We start from the raw sequence: 20,772 nt of genomic DNA, 5'->3' as shown, positions 1-20,772 counted from the left end.
TATATCTATTTTAGACAGAAGCGAGAGGGGGTTGCTCCACAAATACAGTTTTAAACACAATACCTTGCATATTGTCATGCAACGACCTAAAACTTTACTTCATTTTGCTGAGATGTTCACAATAGACCAACACAGTGAAGTAACACATGATTGCGAAGTAAAAGGTAATGATGGCTTTCCAGATTTTAACAAAAAAAAATCTAAAAAGTGTGGCATGTTGTTGCACTCAGCCCTCGTTTTTATAACCACCTTTTGCTACAGTTGCACATCTATTGTGGTATGTCACAACCAGATTTGGACACCTACAGTCTGAAGTTTTTGTTCGTTGTTCTTTTCAAAAGAGCTCAACCTCAATCAGATTAGCTGGAGAGTATCTGTGAAGAACAATTTTCTGACACATTCCTTTAAATATTACTACTCTTCAGTTTAAGCAGACAACCACATATTATCCGCGAGATGCCCAATGCTTTTGTTGGTGTTTTATAACTTAATCCTGATTTAAATTTTTCCACAACTTTCATCCGTCTGTGCCTTGATTTTTATGATGCTGTTTGTTCACTAGTGTTTTCTAGAAAAACCTCTGTGGTCTTCACAGAGCAACTGGATTTATGCTGAGATTAAGTTACAAACAGGTGGTACTTTGAATAATTTTGCAAGGAAGTGTAAACATATATCTATTTATATTCCAAATACATGTATTTAGCTGCTAAAATGCTTCAACGGGATTGACCAGGTTGGCCATGTGAAAATGCATTTGAATTATACACTACCTTTCTCTGGTGGAGTGTCTTCATTAGTAGTATATCTGATTCCTTTGCCTCCATGGACTGGAGGAAGAAAGGAAGGAAAGTTAATATTACAAAGAGTAACAGTAGTAACAGTTCAGCAAACACACACACACATGGTTGTTAATAAGCAGATCACAAGAGTAAAGTTGGCTCATGGGTTCATAATCCAAACATGCTAGGAGTCCTTAAAGGATATTTGACATACTGAATATTATTTATCAGTTGGACAGAAATCAGTAAAAAACAAAGGCAGCAAGCAGGGTTTTTGTTAATAAATTATTTTCCATGTCACTGTAAGCAATCCATTTTCACTCCTTAAAGCAACAGAGCTCTTTGACAGCAGTTCAAAATGTTTTTAGAAGAAACTGATGAGCTATTCTCTGCCAAAATGTCTATGTGTGTGTGTGTCTGTGTGTGGGTTGTTGCTCTCTGAAGTCGTACCCTGAGCATGCTGGGAAAGGACAAACTTCCTGATGAGCTTGTCAGTGGCCTGCGTGTACAGCGACAAGGCGTAATGCAGAGACTGCAAATCGGGACTCTTCTCTAGGAATGTCTTCTTCAGGCCGACACCGCCCGCATGGAAATATTGCTGTTTAACAGATATGACACACACACACACACACACACACACCCACAGGTTACTGGACAGCACAAAATGAGATCTAAGGCAATATGAGCTGCAGAGTGAAGGAACGTGTGTTGAGGTATGCAGGAGGGCTATGAACTGAGGAGTTCATTAAGGTTTCTCTGTAGGTGAGGACTAGATATAAATATAGTTATATATAGCAAACCAGATCAGTTGTTTTGTTTACAACTGATCTAACATTTTTGTTATATCCAGACTTTGGAATAAAAACTAACTGAAACTAAATTAATAGTAACCTAATACATTTTACATTATTGAATTGTGTATGCTATTGCAGCCTTCTGCAAAAAGCTACATACTTTGGTGGAGGTATAGATGGGCTTTCCCGCTGGGAGACTGTCATGTTTGTGATGTGTTCAAGTGTCTTTTTTTTGCTCAGTTCGTGGCAAGGTGATCAGACGCAGAAGGAGGCCTTTTGCAGCAGCTGCTTCTTGACATCAGTTTGGCGTCTAAAAGCTGTTAGATGTAATTCTTTTTTCTGCAGTCAGTAATATTGAATGCATTAATATGCAAATCAGCCGTGCTTCTCCGCTGCTGAGGAGTTGGGTGTGTTGCTGAGTTGAGACAGACAATGTCTGTGAAAAGACACAACCAGCAGGAGAGGAAAGCCCAGAGCCTCCTTTGCAAATGAGAAAGCTTCAACACACAGAGAGGGGTCTGTGTTGAGGGGATTTGCAGTGCAGAGGGGGAGGGGAGGAGGATATACTCGGCTCTAAAAATCAATGCTCAGCAAGTGTCACAGAGAAAATGACATTCTGGGGGACTCTTGTGTTTTGTGGAGAAAAAGATCCATCAAAGGTGACAGAGGTCTGACATGCAGCGAGAGCTGATGCTGCAGTTCTTGAGCACGGAGACAAACATGCAGGCGATACACCTCAAAAACTCAGAATGAGAGTCTTATGGCCCTGGAGTCACTTCTATTTGGTTTGTTTAAATTGAGAAGACATAGTCACACTGAATTCCTACAAAAAAATGCATTTTTAATAAACTGTTATAAGAGTTTTAAGACTCAGACTAATGTCATTGTTACATAAATCTGTTTTTTAAGTCATTAGCTCTGAAAATGTACATCCACCCAACAAGTTGAATTATTTTTACTGAGTTATTTTAATTCAAAATCCCTGCAGCTTATTAGTAGTCTCTCTTTTTTTAATCTATTTATTTATTCATATTTATACATATTCTATTTTTTCCTGGAGGTCCCCGCGATGGAAATGGCAACACTGACGTGGATTGTTTGTAAAAGCGGTGGTTATTTTGTCTTAGATTTTTTTATGTTACCTTGTTGTGAGTGGAGGCTGCTCGTCAAGTTCATACCTTAATATTATAAAGAAAGTTGTACAGCCTGTTTTATATGTACAATGTAATGCGAGTCATATGACTATACAATTTGTTAAAAAACTAATAAAAAAAAAAAATCCCTACAGCTTAAATCCACATCTGTACGGTATCAGATGAAAATACTCAGGAAGGGGAATGACTGCTTGGGTCAGTCATATCATATTTTCCTGCATACAAAATTAAACTTGTGAATATGTTTAGATGTTTTCAAAGGAGAAAGTTTGTAAATGCAATTTAAAAAACAGGTTGAGTGAGCGAAAATGTGTATTGATATTTTCTCATTAAAAAGACCTCAGCTGGTGACCAAAATATGCATATTTTCAAGTGGAAACTCAAAAAGGGTCTTTCTCCAATCAGTAAATACTTCCAGGTGTGCTAAACACAACACTACTGAGCATGGAAGTGATTATTTTAGAAAGAAGACTCACTTAGCCATTTCCTGTATGTGTAAAGAAATGATCAACACTGTAAGAAGTTATTTAAAAGGAAACTACATTTTGCTCCTTTGTCATTTTGTACCCAACTTTTTCAGAACAATAGCAGCTGTCGACGATAGAATAATCAGTTCATAAAGAACTGGTTAAAAAGGAAACTGATTCCAGTCCGACCTCAGCAGATAAGTGGACTGACCAAACTGCAGCAAAGTTGATGTGTATTTTTAACCTTCAGACGCTCTGCCCTGGAACATACCAGGCTTGGAAATGTTGCCAGCTTCTAGAAAATATTTCATTTGGAGTGAAGCTCTATATTCTCTACGCTAACAACTAGCAGTGCTAATGGCTAATATAAAATTCTAAAAACTGTTTACAATTTAAATGCTACCATGATTTTGTCCTAGTTTAACTGGTGAAATTCAATTTTATGGTAACTACTCTCATGCACACAGTGTGACTTCGCCTCGAATCCTGATATGAATAATATATGATCTGTGATACCAGAAAAGCTTGACAAAAATGTGTTAAAGGCAGATTAATAGAGTCTGACAAGCAAAACTAGAATAGGTTAAAATCATCACTGGGAGGTCGTAGATTTTCAAAATAAGAGACTTAAAAATGCCCTTAACTGTCATTTAATAGTGGTGACCATGAAACACCAAACAGATGTCATACCTTAATAGTATCTAGTGCCAGCTCTATGACTGCACACTGTTTAGGAGTCAGAGCCTTGGCCTCCTCCCGGCCCATATGTTCCTGCAAGACAAAAATTGCAAAAAAGTTAATACATATATTAATATAAAAACTTCACTGGTATTTCACTGGTTTTGCTGTCATCTGCATGAGTTACCTTGAGTTTGGAGAGCTGACCCAACTCTTTAGCAGCATTGAAGATCATCTGGGTTCCCTGAAAAGAGAGAAAGACAACAGTGAGAGAATAGATAAGAGTGGTTGCCAACGGTGACAGAAGTCACACGTGCTGGTAGAGGGTTCATGTTAAAGGCAGTATTCCTTCATGTGTTTAAAAGCTATTCACACATACAGTAGTTATAATGACCTAAGAGAAAGAAGAATAGAAGCAAAATGAGAAAATGACAGGATAGATAGGTTACCGTACAATCATAGTTGAATGTATATGTATTGATGCACCGAATTTAAGACGTGCAGAGCATCAAGATGGAAAAGATGATGTAAGTGTTTGTGTGCGTGTGTGTTTGTGGCATTGTATTTGATACATTTTAGGGCCCATTTTTCCAACAAATACTATATTGTGAGGACCCACTATTCCCACAGAAATGTTGTTTTTACTTAGTGGTTAGGTTTAAGACTGAAGTGTGAATTTAGTTTAGGTCAGATATAGGGTTAGGGTTCGGCATGTACTGGTAATGCTTAGGTTTAGGGTAAGAGTCAGGCTATTGAAATAAATTACAAGTGAATGGAAGTCAATGGAAAGTCCTGGTGAAGATTGAAAGACATATTATAAGTGTGTGTGTGGGTGTGGGTGTGTGTGTGTTTCTTACATACCGTCTGGTCTGTAAGTGTTGGAAGCACAATAGTTTTTTCCATCGTGTTCATCACAAGTTTCCACAGTTCCTTCAGCACTCTCTTCAGGACTGTCTTCTCACAGATCTTTGCAAACAGCGACAAGCTAAAACACAACAACACACGATCTGTCAACTCACTGGAGCAAAACATGTCAGAGATCTGTATATCTATTTCTGTGGCATGTCTGAGGAAACAAGCTAGGAAAGTGTTTGGTGTATTAATAAAAAGAGAAAGCACTGATATGAAAACCCTTCCAACTGCTACAAAAATAAAATCTTACATAAAGGAAGAGATTGCACAAAATGAGTGCTGGAAGATCTCTGTGCAGACAGAAAAAAAAGGCTGACAATCAACAATGAATGATTGAACTTTGTGCCCCGAGGCAACACTGTATAAAAAAAACAGACATCTCTCTGTTGTGAAAATCGCTGCCTGAACTCAGCAACCCATCCTAGAAATAGTCAGCAAAGATTAATTTTCCTTTCAGAATGGCAAGTTTTAACTTAATGTTATAAAGTCAATAAATAAAAAATGTCCCGAAACACTGCAGTGATCCCTTTACCCTACTCTTACAAACTGATAAGTTAACATTTTAAATAATTTTGGAAAGCCATAAATGTTGCATCCTCTGAGATATATCATCTTGTATATCAATGAAGGCACAATTTGTAGCTAAAACAGCAGATCGTATCATCTTTTTTGTGACATCTTGTATTTTTGTTGATGGGATTTTTTTTTTTGCCCAAATTGCTTTGCCGTAGTTCCACAGGGTTCTCTTCTTGGACCTTTCTTGTTTGCACTTTATGTTCATGACATAACTACATAGTGCATACCCAAACCCTATAAATGTATGTATGATATTTTTCTCAAAAGGGGGACAAAACTATTGGCACACACACTTACATGCTTTAAATGTAAATGAGATTATATGACAGGTGGTTCTTTTATGGTACGGAGGCCACTTGCTGCCTTTTGAATGATTCTGTCTGGTCGCTGACCGGAAATCAGAAATCCTATAAATTTGGCTCACTAGCGCAAGCAGTTAATATAGTTAATTATTAAAATCAATGTTTTTATTATCTTCTTTAAGATGAAAAATATTAGGTTGAACATAAAGCTTTTGCTGTTGCAGCCTCCTATTTGCTTAAAACAGTAACATCCAGTCTTGCTTACTTGCTGTCCAGGAAGTCCATGATTGGTTGCAGGACGTTGTCAGCCTCCTGAACCACACTTCCATTTGCAGGGACTGTCTGACCTTTCACCTGGGCTAGGATGTCCCCCATCTGCCTCACATTATCTTCAATCTGGGGCTGGAAGCTATGACGCCAGAGAAAAAAAAAACATGAGCACACACTTTGAAGTTAGTGGCAGAAAAAAAGTTTGCAGCTGGTTTTATGTAGAAAGAAGCAGAAACACCCACCTGACAGCAAAGATACGGCTGAGGTCATCCATGACGCTGTTAAGTTTGTTCTGGAGCTCCTTCAGGAAGTCACTTGCCTCCAGGTTGAGCTTCAGCAAAGACATAGACGTTCAATATGGATGTCATTTACAGGAAACCGCATACAGAGTGCCTAGCAGAAGTACCGTATTCATATCTCTGAAACATTTTTGATTTTGTCACATTACAACCAGAAACTTCCGTGTATTTATTAGGGTTTTGGTATAATCGATCAACACATCGCAGTGGATGATTGTGATGTGGAAGTAAAGGAATGGATGAGACTTCAAATAGTTCAGGGGTATCCAAAGTGAGTCCTTGAGGGCCAAAATCCTTCTCTGTTTTAACATACCTGGATCAAATGATGGCTCGTTAGCGGATCTCTGCAGAACTTTGAGACTCTGAGTGGGTAGTGACCCACCCTATCTTGGCTCTCTGGATTTATGCTGAGATTAACTGACACATGGGTAGAATATTTAATGATTATGTGACTTCTGGAGGCAATTGTTTAAACTGGATTTTATTTATTGGTGTCCCAGTAAAGGAGCAGATATTTATTTGTAAAAAAATTTAGAACTATGTATTACTATATATCAATTCCTCAATAATGTGTTGGTCTAGCACATGAAATCCCTATAAAATAAAAGAAATGTAAAAATATTTTTTGGTTGTAATGTGGTTAAAATGTGGGAAAGTTCAAGACGATTGAATGCTTTTGCAAGACACTGTAGATAGAAAACTTACATCTTTCCCTCCCATGGCTTCAAACATCTTCTCCAGCTGAACTCGAAGCTGCTGGATGTTATTGATTATGATACATGGCTGAAAGGAGGGAAAAAAGAAAATCATCACCCAAAGAGCTAAACACACACACAGACATCTCTTACTTCACTTCCATAGTTTCTCTTTTCCATTTCCACATCTGCTCCTACCTATGTGCTGAAATCAATCATATTGAGGTCCCTTTACAGTCGTCTAAATGCTTCTTTTGCAAAAAAAAATGGTGTCTTGGGGCAGAAGAAGCTGTGGTTTCTGTAATTACTGCTTCTCTTGGGGGGTTCTGGTCTCTCTGGGAGTGTAGTCTACTTTCCCCTCCAAGTGTATACCACTTTGAGCTAATTACACAGCAGCCCTAATTCACTCTAAGTCTCAGCACTTGAAGTGAAGAGTGGTTTAATGTACGGTCCCTAAATAAATTAACATGACCACAAACATCTTAAAAATACAGCTACGATTACACAAACTTCCATCAGATGTCTATATATTGATGTCCTTTCTAAGTTTTGATATTACTTACCACTTTCTCTTTCTTGACATGATTTGGAAAGTCCTTCGCTATGATGTCCGCATAAGAAAGCAGGACATTGCCGATAGTCTAAGAGAAGGAAACCGCATGAAGTCATGGTACATTAAAAACTGAGATATTGACGTTCAGAAAGAGCAAATAGAGAAAAAAGTCACCTTGGCGAATCTCTTCATGTAGTTTCCGACAATCTGAGGGTCGGGACATTCCAACTTGCGAATGATTTCAAAGCTCTGATTGAGCTGGGAGAACACGTCCACAACCGAACAGGAGAACAAAGCGTGCTCCGACGTGACCTGGAACTGGAGATTGAGAGGCGCAGGTTGGTGGTGGACCAGAGGGAAACATTAAAGGAGCTGCTTTGTGATGCGGATGCAATCAGCAATAACATCTGAGTTTTTCCAACACTATAAGTGAGAGGTTTTATTCCCCATGAGGGCCTCCATCCAATGCAGGAACAATGAAACTATGTCCTGCTCAGCTGGCTGTGACTGGAATCAAAACATTTGTGGGTCGGATTCTCTGAAAGTGTTTGGAAACGGAAGGATGTTTGGGTAATCAAAGGTCTATGATCGGGAAAAGTACCGTCATTAGCAGCCCAGCCATTAGCCCAGAGCTGAATAGCGTTACGGTACGCGACTGAGCCCAGGGACCACCATCTCGCTGACGCAGGAAAACAGAAGCTGCCTTGGGCAACAGTAATTGGACCCAAAGGATCTATGACATATGATATGGGAGACTCTTCAGCTGCTTCGTATCGATCTTCTTGCTGTGTGGGTACGTAGGTGTGAGACGGCGAGCGTCAGCCATTGCATCGTACGTGTGTGTTTACACTAACTCGCACTGGAGCATCTGCTGTGTTCCACAGTGAAGCGTTTTCCACAAGCTTTTGCTATCTAGTCATCATCGATTGCATTGAGGCCTCCAATCTGCTGCTCACAGCTTGGAATGTGCGGAGTAGCAGAATTGAATTTGCATAAGAGAAAACCATGAATATTTTACTTACTTTTAGGGGAGCTTATCTTGGAGATCACATCCAAGTTGCTGCCTCAGCAGAATTAAATTTAAATTACTTACATGTTACTTTCCAATACTTGCCTAGGCTTTTAAATGTGAATTATAGGGTGTTTTCACCGGTAGACTGGGTTCGATTGGGGAACAAAATTGCAACAACTGTTACATTTTCAGCTGGTGCGGTTTGTTGTCACACAAACCAAACCCTTTGAGAGACCTCTTCCAATCCACTGAGGGAAACAACACGGAAACCTCAGAAGAAGATGCTCAGCACAACTTCCTTCTTCAAAAAATATAATCATAAATGGAGTTTACCGGTTGTAGGATTTCTCTTTAGTCTCTTTAGTAAAAAGACCACAAGCCACTTCTCTCTAGCATGAGTTTTTGTTTTGGTTATATTTACCCAGAATTCCCTATAGTCCGCTTCCTGTTAATGGAGCTGTCTAAGGTCCACTTGCACCCACATATTAAGTTTAATCGCACCAAAGCTCACCTTAATAGTGTCAAGACCTAGGTTTTTAAGTGGACCAGAGTTCGGTTTTTTGGTCTGCATCAGAGTGTGATTCACACCTCCCCAAACAAACCGTACTTTCTATACAAACAAACTAGGACCAACACATAGCAGTGGATGATTGTGATGTGGAAGTAAAGGAATGGATGGGTGTGATTACCTAGAAATTTCATAGCATTGTGTTTTTTTTAAGGTAAAACACTTACCCCATCTTTCTTGTCTCTCTCCAGTGCGCCATGGAGAAAATCTCTGGAAACTTCCTCGTTTTCGTCCAACCACATGACGACGAATGGCTCGAACCAGCTGCAGAGCGAAGAGCAAACGGGTGCAAGATAAATCTTCCCGTCAGGGTGGTAAATAGGACAGGAGAGGTGTCTTGCAACATAGAAAGCACTCACGCTGGATATTCGGGTACGTGTTTCTGGAAAGTGGGCAACTCCTTGCAGTACTCATTATAAAGCCACTTCACCTTGAAATGCAAATTCATGTAGTCTGCACTTTTACACAGGCGGTTCTTCTCATGCTCTAAATATCACACAGGAGGACAGAATAAGGAGAAGCCCACATTTTGTTTCTTTTCACACAAACATTGTCTTGTTAAAGTATTTACACCCCACTGGCTTTTTTACACATTCTCCTGCTACAGTCAAACATGAATGTACTTTATAGGGATTTTGTGCGATAAAGCAGTGTACAACTGTGAACTGGAAGAAAGATGTAAAATGTTATTCAAGATTTTTATAGATAACATATGAACAGATAGGCACCAGCACCCTTGCGACCCCAGTAGGTACAAGCATGTATTATAATTGATGGATGAAATATGAATACTATCCTTAATTTATCTACTCCGATACTGCTAAATAAAACCCATGACCATTAATTGCTTTCAAAATTCACCAAATTAGTAAATACGTGACTCTGAAGGAGCTGCAGAGATCCACAACTCACATGGAAAAATCTGTTAATAGGACAATTATTTGTCTGGCCTTAATGGAAGCGAGTCAATAAGATGTTTTATTTCAAGATTTTTACTTATTTAACCAGGTGAGTTATTAAGAACAAATTCCTATTTACAATAATAACCTGGCAAAAGTGAAAGAAAGTCTGCCACAAGAAAATTTCAGTTTAAATGGGTAAATCTGAATTGTAACTCAAAAGATTTGCAGTTATACTTGCAGCAAAAATTTACGCCACATCTTTCAGATTTTTATTTGATGATTGTAAGATTACAATGCATAAAAATGTTCTAAAACTTTAATTTCACTTCCCAATTATGTGCAACTTTCTCTTGGTTTATCACATAAAATCCCAATAAAATACATTGAAGATAGTGGTTGTTATATGACAAAACACAAAAAACTTCAAACGTAAAGTAGCTTGCAAGCCACTGTATAATTAATAATTAATATATCTTTGTTTTTTTGATTTAACACACAAAGAGATAAATACTATTCTAAGATATTTACAACTTACCTTCCATGGCGTATTTCATATCTTGTGCAAACATGTTCCACATGACTTCAGCACTGATCTTGCCCACATTGAGTTCTTGGGGAAACCTATAAGAGACAATGAAGCAGTTGTGACTATTTTAATCTTGAAATCCAGTAATGGTGCTGTGTTACTGAACAAGAGGCTTATTTATATCCATCAGCACTTATTCTGCATATATCTAGAAACCACAGAACTCTAAAATCTCTTGAGGACTAAGGAAATAAACAAGTGCAATTATCCTCATTGTTTCTCAAAACAAAGCCCATGGGCTCTTTTAAATTAATCATCATAAATATAAAAATAAATGTCTTTTTTTTTTACTGGTTTCCTTTTTAAAAAACTAAACTGCTTTCTAAACCAAGGCAGGTTCACTGTTGTGAACAGTTTCCAATAAAGCTGCTATCTAATAATACTTTTCATAGTACAACTACAATAGACGCAATGGAAACATACTCACTGATTAAGGCAAGGAGTGTATGAGTTCTTATCTTCCTCTATTATGGAAACAATCAGTGTGATGAGTTTTGACCAGAAGTCCAGATTTTTGATGCTGGGACCCTGTTCATCTGGAGGGACGGCCTTCGACTGCAAACAGAAAGATGAATGAGAAAGGCGACGAGGGAAGAATATGGACAGAGATGTGCATGAGCGCTGACCGGGCAATATGGACCTGCTTCATATGTATAGACTCACCGGGTCTGTCTGATATTCCCTGTTGTACAGGTCGTGGCAGTTGTTGAAGATGTACTCATAGGTAGAGTTGAGACAGGCTTTTACACAGTCCTTCACCACCTGACTTGCCCTGGGGGGACTCTGCAACTCCTGGACCTGAACACAAACAAGAAGAACCATATGGTGGAGTCAAAACAATGCCATAATGTAGCTGTCAGACTCAGCGCCTCAGCAGGAGACTATCTCACAGTAGATTTATCCAGAGGCAATTGACATGTAGAGATCCAGTTTCATGCTTGGCAAAGTTATACTGATTCAGAATATATCTCCCAGCTAATTTCTAAAAATTATTCAATCTGCCGTGTTTAATTAGAAGCTAATATTTTCAAATGGTGCAAAAATAGCAACTTTCAAATGTGTGTGTGCTCACCTTCATCCTGAAAAATGTGATGCTCGTCAGCAGGTCGACAGTAGACTTAAGGTCTTGTAGTCTTTCAGGACTGCTGGCGGGGAAGTTATTCTTGTGGCGCAGACAAACAGAAAGGCCGTAAGAAAGTGCAACATCACCATAAATACCCACAACGCTTTCATCACAGTCTAAAAACACCCATGAATGCCTAAAAATAGCACATGCAGACGCAGTCAGCGGGAGACGGATAATCAACTGCACTCGTGAGGCTGCTTAAAGCAGCGTGTAAATTAGAATCAGCAGTAAGTACCCGATACATGGACAGGTCGATCCTCAGGGAGTTGTGAAGCTGATCCAGCAGTTTGACAAACCGTTCTTTCTGCAGAGAAAAACAGAGCAGCTGTTACTGTCTAAAAGCACAAAGCCAGGCCTGGGTTTATTAGGCCTCACATCGTTTCAGTGCACATGAACACCTCAGTTTTGATTCTCGTAAATTTTCTGAGTGCTGCACTTAAGCTGTTCTCACTTCTGCTTTTTATGTTCCTCTAAATTAATGTTTCAATTAACAACAAGATAACTGAGCTTTGACATTTGTAAATTGGGTCAGAGTCTGCATCAGTGTGCATCTAAAAATAGAATTTTTGCAATGAGTTATTTCCAGTGTCTAATCTTTTTGACATTTTGGTCTCTTTTAATCTAAAGAATGTGGTTATAGAAACTAAACGAGAATCAAATTTTTCATTAGCTGTCTAATTGTATGTTAGCCTAAGCCACATCTGATTACTCAGTCTGAGCCATCATGACACCACCTACCGAACTTCCAGTGGAGCTGAATTCAAACTGAGAGAGAAAAGTTTCCCATCAGTCATGGAGAGACCTGATCGACTTTTCTAATTTGTTTGCGGAAACTGTATTCTTGTTTGGATCATACATTATGCTACAAATTCTTTCAATGTTTTCTATTTCTTCAATGTCATGGGCAGGTGCTAAAGGTTACTTAGCACTCTTTTAGCTCTCCAAATGATCCAAAGTGAAATCCCTCCCAAGCCATCTGGTGACCTGGTCAGAACAGTCAGCCTGCCGGTCTCAGAGTGATCTCAGAGATGAAGAGATGAAGGCGGGAACAGCATGAGCAGACCCACAAACTTGTGTTAGGAATGAGATGATGAAATAGCACAAAGTATGGCTGCCTCTGTTTTCATGGTGTCGCTATAGGAGTTGAAAGCTGACAGATTAAGGCAGGTTCTAAAGGTGGATTTCGCCACCTTTTTCTCACTCAAAATAAACAAAAGGTTAAAAAGTTAGACTGTAAAACCCTGTTCTTTAATCACTCATAAAAGTATTGATAAATATAGGCTCTAATCATTTTAGAAAAAAAAAATCCAGTTTCCTCATCAAGAATCTTCTGTTTTAGCTGCACTCTGTAGAATTAAAGTGCAATATATCATTTTTATTTTTGATGCAATTTTTCAGTTTTTTTTGTTAATCTTTGGTAAATAGATAGGTGTAGATCTTAGTTATACTGATACACTTCTTGCTTTTTTTCATCTTTAAATTAAGTGTTGATTACCAGACACTTAAAATACCAAAAAAACATAAATGAGAATTCAGATAAATATACTGTAATTTCCTTGCTTCTTCTTATGCTACGGAGATTACTCAATGGAAAGGTCAATAGCTCATCTTTCTGACTGATTTTAACGTTATTAGACTAATTGATATTTGAGACACAGTTTATCACATTGGTTTATGAACCAAAATATGAATAAACATAGTTTAACCAAGTCAAGAGCAGCACAGTACATGTAGTACACGTACAGCTCCAGAAGAATTACATTTACTTGTTTCTTAAAGTTTTTTTTAAAAGCACCATCATCCATTTATCACATATCTCCTATAGCAGTTTTTTTTCTTCTTTTTTTTTTCTGGGACTTACTCCAAAGTTTGATGCAGCGAATCTGTCCGAGGCAGAAACATTGTTGGAGGACTGGGTGGTGTGGGCGTAGTAGGCGTTGATGTTGGCGAGGAGGGTGCTCATCACAGCTGGCACTCCTGGGCACATGTACTTAGACGACAAGCAGGCAAAGTGGCTGTTGGGAGAAAATTGTAATAATAATATTTTCTCTTCTTTCCCCACTTTTTATTCTTAGATATCTAGTAAACTAAACGTATGGCTCAATGTATTAATAAGTTTTAGGTACTGACGTCATGGCCTGGTAGATGGACTCTACTCCATATCTCATGGCAAACTCATCCACGATCTCCTGTGCAGTTTCATCAAAGTACACCTTCCAGGCATCATCACCTTTGGCTTCTGGGATCTTTACTACACCTCCATTTTGGTCCTCAGTGGTGTACTGGAATAAATGCTGAGCACAGACAAATAAAAAGTTAATACATTTTAATGTCTTAAGATATTCTTTTTAACAATATTAGTAGCAACTGTTGTATTGGTAAAAAATGTCTTATTGTTGCATGCTTAATGGTGTAGCTAAAACAATCGAGATGATAACAAAACTATTTCTCCGTCACACTGACCTCGTGCAGACAGGTGTACTGGACATGGTAAGGAGCTACAGTCTCTTCTCCTTTGATTTCCACACTTATGTGCATCCGGATGGCCCCCGACACGGCAGACTTATCTGTTCTCTTATCTGTTACATAAATATGAGATACATGCACTTCATTAGTAGGGTGAAATCTCCTGGATCTACAACAGACAAGCTCTTCAGCTACATGTTTCTCTGGCTCTAATCTCCTGGTGACTCACTGCTCCTGTCATCCATTTCTAATCCTCTCCCAGCATTATTGCACAGAACTCACCCAGGTTGTACCAAACATCCATTTCCCCGCTCAGAGTGCGCACTTCAATGATGGTCTGGCCCAGGAAGTCATCGCTCTCACGTTTGAACCTCTGTTTTACACGGGACTTGATGTCGTCATCTTCGTCCCAGACGCGGACCTTGATCCGGTCGGAAGAGTTGTGGCACTCACTGGACGAGACCGAAGCAACACAAATATCAAAAATTAGGAATCTTAAATTCAAATGCTAGCAAAAATGAAACTTAATTAAACTATGCTTTTTAAAGTGAGCATAAAATGATGTCTAAATCTGTCATAGTTCGCTGCAGTACTTACAAGTGAAAGCTCTCTTCCCAGACTGGGTTCAGGTTGCCATAAATGGTTTTGGTCCTTTTCTTTGTCTTTCCAACTTGGACAGTTACATAAGGATCACTAGAGCCTGTTTTGTCTTTAGCCTGAAGACCTTGGGCACAAGCCACTAAAGAAAGAGACCATAAAGACACAGCTAAACACACTGACCGTATAGGATACGTCTTACTATAAAACAACAATCAATCAATCAACAATCATTTTGCTATATTATTTTAGTGGATTTTCACATCTGCACTAAGGCAATAACACAACTGAAACCAACATAAAGTACTGCACATTTGTCAAGTGGAAACATAACATTGAATTTTTTCCACAGATAAAAATCTGATAAGTGTGCTATGCATGCAGGTTCAGTCATCTACATTTTGATGCCCCATAATTAGATGCACAAAGTAGTAGTAGTAATAATAATAGTTGGTGGATCCTAAATAGTTGTGAAGTACGTGACTGCAGTTAGCATGGCTAGGTGAAAGTTTTTTACATAAATCCAACTGATACATTGTGGTAAGACTTAAAACCTGGACCACCTGTTCAGATAGATGCAGGTTTCTGTGACCTTCTTTTCCAAATGAGTCTAAAACAAACCTGTAATGCTAATCTTTGCCGACCACTTGGAGGTCCCGTCGAGCACGCTCTGTTTGATCTGTTTCATGTGCGTGCTGTGCGTCGTCTTGTCCAATCCAAACACTTCTTGGATTAGCTCAAAGATCTCTGGTTTATTCCTCTCTCTGATCTTCATGCGGTCCTTCAACACCATTATGATGTTCTGCGTCCGATCCTCTGCGCCGTGCTTGGAGCTCTTTTCTGCGGCTCCTGAAGTGGCAAAAGCGTTGCAATGCAGGAGGACAAGTTGCAATTGTGAATATTTCTTGCACAGTACCTCATCCAATATTCCCAGGCAATAACTCTCTTTAAAGCTCCATACTTTAAGTAGCAACAGATTAAATTTCAATGTCTTTGGCAGCTTTTGGCTGCTTCCAAAACCAAAACCATCTAATTATCCCACTTAACCACCAGATCTGATTATTGAGTGGCTGTAAATAGTGGCACAATTTGGGCAACATATTTTAAAACAAGCCCTTTGGAGCCAGAAGAAATTCATTAAGCATATCATTAAAGATGGTAAAATCAAGGCAGCAGCTTAAAAGTCTCTCGTTGTTGAGCAAAATTAGAAAAAAACAGTTCGTATGATAAGTCTGTGGGGAGACGAGAGAGGAAAAAGGAGGCCGGGTTGTGACAGCACATTACTCAGCAGATAAATTGGAAAGGAAGAGGGAGGAGAATGTGAGAGTGGATAGAGGACAAGAATAATGGGATGTCAATCTGGCACCAGGAAGCAGAGTTTGGGTGGAGGACAAGGTGGATGCTCGTAATTAAAGATGTGCACGCTTGTGTGCTTATGTGCAAATATCTGTGTGATCTTACTCTGCAGACAGTCGGCATTAAGCAGATCCTGGCACTTTTCGTGGCATTTAACGCCGCACTCAGAGCAGCGCATGCCCTGCCGCGCGATCCCCCACAGCAGCCCCTCACATTCGTAGCAGTATGTGGGGGTGGTGGCAGTCCACACTTCAAAGTTATGTGGAGTGGTGGAGGAGATGGGGTAAATTAAAGCCTGCAGGGTCTTTTTGTACACGTGGCTCTTCTGCAGGCACAATGATGGGGGGGAAAAAAGACAAGTTTTATTCCTGCAGAGATAATTTTCCGGAAAATCTTGAGAACTGTGACAAACAGCTGTGAGCAGAGAAAACCCACCAGCTCCTCATTGCCAAGAGTGGTTGAAGCCATGGCCGAGGTGATTCCAGCTTTGCGAGAGTTCTGCACCAGAGACTGGAAGCAAGAGAACAACAAAATAACACACACTCACATCTGAACAGTTGTGTTTTTCTGGATGATGAAAAATGATAATTAAATACTCACCATAGCCTAATGAGCCCAGGCCATAATCAAACACAGACAGAAAAACAAAAGGAGATAATTGTTTTAAATTTCTTTTCAATGGCAAGTGTTAATAGCATGGTTTCAATATCATAATATCCACAAAACTCTCCTTTGTATTTAAAATAACAGCGTGCCATCTAAATTCTTTGATATATTTACCTGTTGTACAAAGTCCCAGAGTTTCAAATATTATAAAGCAAGAGACACCTCAAAACAAACAGCACACTGACAATCCGAGAGTAATAAGGGCCAGACTTAAGAAAAAAAAATCAACAAACCTGTTACTAAGGTTACTGAACATTATATTTAGTATCATAAAGTCTATTTTTAAAAGATTTACTTTTACTCCATAACTATTCTAAACAGGACAAAGTCAACACACTCAAGTTGGCAAGGTGAGGAGGGAACGAATGTTTTAACACCTTTCCTCTACATAAGAGTTTCTTAATGAGCTATGAAATCAAGAAAAACAGACGCTTGTTACTTAAGTTTCTGGCTATTAAGAAAAATATTGCATGTGCTGCAAACTTCTCATCACTTTTAAAACACGATGGAAAACACTAAGGCAGGGTGTAGCAGCATCGTGGTGTGAGGATGGATTATTCTTTAATAGATTCTGGGATTTTGTGAAAAGACACAATATCAAATACATAACTAAATGTGAATAAATCTTTGATTAAAACCTATTTCAGTTCTGCGGAAAATTAGGACACAGAGAAAAGTACAACTTTCAGTACAACAACAACTTGGAGCAAAATGCCAAAGAGGCAACCCCATGAGCTGATGAATTTGTGAGGAGGATCTGTGGAGATTAATAGTAGAGTTTGGGTGTGTTTGTCTTTTTTCTTTTTGTTTTTCTCATTTATAGTGTTTTTTCCAATTCTAAAGTCTCAGAAATTGTTGATTTTTTTGTTAATAAACATGTCAATTTTAACCCCAGATGGAGAGACAAGAAATAAAAGAAATTTGATATCTTTTGAAATTGTGTTGATATACAATCTTTAAATACAAAAAAAAATTGATTACCATCTGCTTCAAGATTTTAATCAATACAAGTGTGGCGTATATAGTGCTTTGTGTGTTTGCTTTCTTGTCGTTTCTCACCAGATCTCTGACGAGAGGAATTGCTTTTCTCTTGCGAAGGTCAGGCATGCTGTCAATACTATAGAGCGCACCTCCCATTCTGTAGAAACACAATGTCACATCAATATATATTTATTAACATGGTAATAGCTCTTTCTAGCTGGTGAAAAACAACAAAAACAATGTAGCCATGAAATAGTGTTTGAGCTTGAGAAGCTAATGTATCTATTTTTAATCACTGCTTCTAATGCTATGTAACATGAGGACTTCTCAAGGACTTAACTGAAAAATTTAATTACCCTAGCCTCCTCCTCTCAAATACTAATCACAGCTCTCCACACTCCTTTATATGATTGCTTTTTTTTTTTTTTTGGCTTACTTGTTAATTCTTCAGAAAGCATCTGCAGTTTTCACAACTAGATCCGCCTTAAGTGCAACTAGCCCTGCAGATAGAAGTAGCTTTGCGATATATAAAAGATTCCTACACAGTTTCCATTTCAAAATTCCATACATTTTGCATTTTTTAATAATCATTTGAACGTTTGAATATGATATATTTTTCCTGAACTGATTGTACAGAGTTTGGGATTTATTGTCTGAAACAATCCAACACTGAAGCTGGCTTTGGATTTCACAGTGTGGTAAAGAATTATTTTGCTGATTTTTATTATCTGAACTAAATTAGATCAACTCTCTTTCGAAATTTTGACAGGCTTTCATTTTTGCAAACATTTCAATAACAGTAGTTTGAACACTAAACTAGACCCAACATAACAAGAATAGTTTCACTGGTTTAAATGTTCATTTAAAATTGTCTAAAGACCAAAAAACACAGTCACAGAAATGTCCTGTGTATGTTTGAACGTTATTTTACAATCTGTAATGAAAATAGTAAAATACTAGTGCTTAAAATGTTGCACTTGAAGTTGGATGTGAAATATTAAAGAAAAAAGATGCAATTTAAAAAGAAATCTATATCTAAAAAAATAGGCAAAAATGTACCAATTAAATGTTTTTCATTAATTATAGAAACATAAAAGATTATATATTTTGGAAACTGACTAATTTCTGTACTCATTTTGTTTTACAGAAAAAATGATCAAACTTAATATTAGTCAAGATTGTATATGAATTTTGTGTGTACAATATTTTACATGACAGAGAAAATAATTAGGAAGTGCTGACCCTCCTTTACCAAACCACAGCGAGTTGGAGGTCTCTCCTCGAGCCTACGCAAAAACAGAACAAGAAAAATAATGTCAAAGACAGAAAAACTTTGTTTTCAAGTTTGTACCTGCAGTTGTTTTTTTACCCCTTATCCTGTATGAATCCAATAGCAAAGCTTTTTTTTCAGGGTCTTACAAACTTACTTTCTATGATACTGTTAAAGAGAAAAAACAGGGCTGAGCCAGAAATGTCACAGTTTTTTTCATGCAGTCGCTTTTGACACAGTTGACTTAATTGACCGGCTCCAGGACATGGTTATTATCTCCTGTCAGGTTCTAAATGGGTTTCATTCATACCTTTCAGGCAAAAGACAAAGACGACAAGATCAAGTCTGAATCTAGAAGTTTTCTCAGGGTTTAGCTCTGGGGTGTAATCTTTTCATCTTCTAATACAGTTTGACTCACAAAAAAATAATGTTTTTAATATGTGTCATGCTGACGACAAGCAGCTTTATTGCTCCTTTAATTGAAGTCCACTAAATACCACGTCTTTCCTTCATTTTGGATGGATGCCCTAACCAGAATCAAGCTGTTTACAATGTATAAGAAAAATTACATAAGTCACTTTATTCATAAATCACTTTTCACAATTGGAATCACAAATTGCTTTACAGTAAAAAATATAAAATATAAAAAAACAAAGCATCAGATTGACTTAATACACACAACAGACTAAAACTAGTAAGTCACATGGTCCCTGGGTTTATGTTAGCTTTTTTCTTTTTTTTAAACACTTACTATAAATACTGTTCAATTTAAAGAGACGGGAAGCCTTGTTATTGCCCCTAAATACTGCCAGTCTGCAATCAAAAAAAACCTTGACAAACTGGGATTAACATAGCCATACTATGGAAATCCTGGTTGTTTTGACTCATCCATTGTGTCTTGGTTCCTTCAACTGAGAAACATTTGCAAGCTTTGAAGTCTTGTCTCAAAACTGGAAGAGGAGATTACATTTTACACATTTAACTCTTAACACTTTCTTGCATTTAAATAAGAATGAGGTTGATAGGTTTTTAACTTCCACAAAATAGAGACAGAACAAAATACCCACTATAGTCTTTTTGCAGTGGCTTTCAAAGTTCCTTTTAAAATTTTAGCCTTCACTTTTTAAGACTTTGATGATTCTGCAAGGGCAGAATCATCTCAAAAGTTAATTGAATATTTTATAGTGGTTTTATCATATATGGCTTCTCGAGACCCACTTTTATATGTTTTCTTTTCCAAATATTTTGTGCTTTTACCTGTAAGATATGTTACATACATAAACTTTAGCTGCTTACTCATGCTACCCAAACATTGAAGCAATAAAGCTGCCATTTATAATCTATATTTCTAATCTTTAATTCTTATAAAAGTGCAGCCTATCAGGATAATGTGGGACAGCTCTTGCAAAATACAACAGAAGGGATCAAATTGCTGTGAAGGTGAATAAACAAAATGAAAGTGTCTGTAATGTCAGACAGGACTTAGGACTTCACCGATTCTCAAACATTCAGGCTGCACCTACCTGTCAGCATGCTCCAATGATGGTCGAGCAAAGTGCATGTGAGTATCGCTATGGCAATGACATGAAACTGGAAAGAAAACAAAGTGGGTCGGCACAAATAAACAAAAAAAATAAAGACAAGGAAAAGGAAGCCAAATGTACATAAAACGCAAAGAAACAAACATCAACAAAACATTGAAGCAAGTGATTAATTCTTTGCACAACTGAATTCAAAATGTAATGATTAAACAAAATATGCAA

At 38.0% G+C, this 20,772-nt stretch overlaps 1 protein-coding gene across 1 annotated transcript in view; it reads right to left on the bottom strand.

Annotated features, from left to right (window-relative positions):
- LOC114146980 (protein unc-13 homolog A) overlaps positions 1-20,772 on the bottom strand; it is a 43,801-nt gene that overhangs the window by 4,925 nt on the left and 18,104 nt on the right. Inside the window, exons 12-39 of the mRNA XM_028021457.1 lie at positions 18,982-19,025; positions 17,818-17,896; positions 16,693-16,698; positions 16,528-16,602; positions 16,198-16,417; positions 15,358-15,585; positions 14,737-14,878; positions 14,422-14,591; positions 14,137-14,252; positions 13,804-13,967; positions 13,535-13,688; positions 11,909-11,977; positions 11,620-11,709; positions 11,211-11,345; positions 10,975-11,102; positions 10,497-10,582; positions 9,419-9,545; positions 9,227-9,323; positions 7,654-7,797; positions 7,490-7,567; positions 6,937-7,014; positions 6,175-6,263; positions 5,928-6,071; positions 4,734-4,857; positions 4,060-4,116; positions 3,885-3,965; positions 1,230-1,377; positions 771-827 (exon numbers count right to left, since the gene is read on the bottom strand). Of these exons, the coding sequence (XP_027877258.1) occupies positions 771-827; positions 1,230-1,377; positions 3,885-3,965; positions 4,060-4,116; positions 4,734-4,857; positions 5,928-6,071; positions 6,175-6,263; positions 6,937-7,014; positions 7,490-7,567; positions 7,654-7,797; positions 9,227-9,323; positions 9,419-9,545; positions 10,497-10,582; positions 10,975-11,102; positions 11,211-11,345; positions 11,620-11,709; positions 11,909-11,977; positions 13,535-13,688; positions 13,804-13,967; positions 14,137-14,252; positions 14,422-14,591; positions 14,737-14,878; positions 15,358-15,585; positions 16,198-16,417; positions 16,528-16,602; positions 16,693-16,698; positions 17,818-17,896; positions 18,982-19,025 (3,130 nt within the window). The remainder of the gene's footprint in view (positions 1-770; positions 828-1,229; positions 1,378-3,884; positions 3,966-4,059; positions 4,117-4,733; positions 4,858-5,927; positions 6,072-6,174; positions 6,264-6,936; positions 7,015-7,489; positions 7,568-7,653; positions 7,798-9,226; positions 9,324-9,418; positions 9,546-10,496; positions 10,583-10,974; positions 11,103-11,210; positions 11,346-11,619; positions 11,710-11,908; positions 11,978-13,534; positions 13,689-13,803; positions 13,968-14,136; positions 14,253-14,421; positions 14,592-14,736; positions 14,879-15,357; positions 15,586-16,197; positions 16,418-16,527; positions 16,603-16,692; positions 16,699-17,817; positions 17,897-18,981; positions 19,026-20,772) is intronic.

Source organism: Xiphophorus couchianus, chromosome 6 (assembly GCF_001444195.1).
Source record: "Xiphophorus couchianus chromosome 6, X_couchianus-1.0, whole genome shotgun sequence".
NCBI classification, from domain to species: Eukaryota; Metazoa; Chordata; class Actinopteri; order Cyprinodontiformes; family Poeciliidae; genus Xiphophorus; species Xiphophorus couchianus.
The sequence above is the reverse complement of the archived record's forward strand: the minus strand, read 5'-3'. Positions and strand labels throughout refer to the sequence as shown.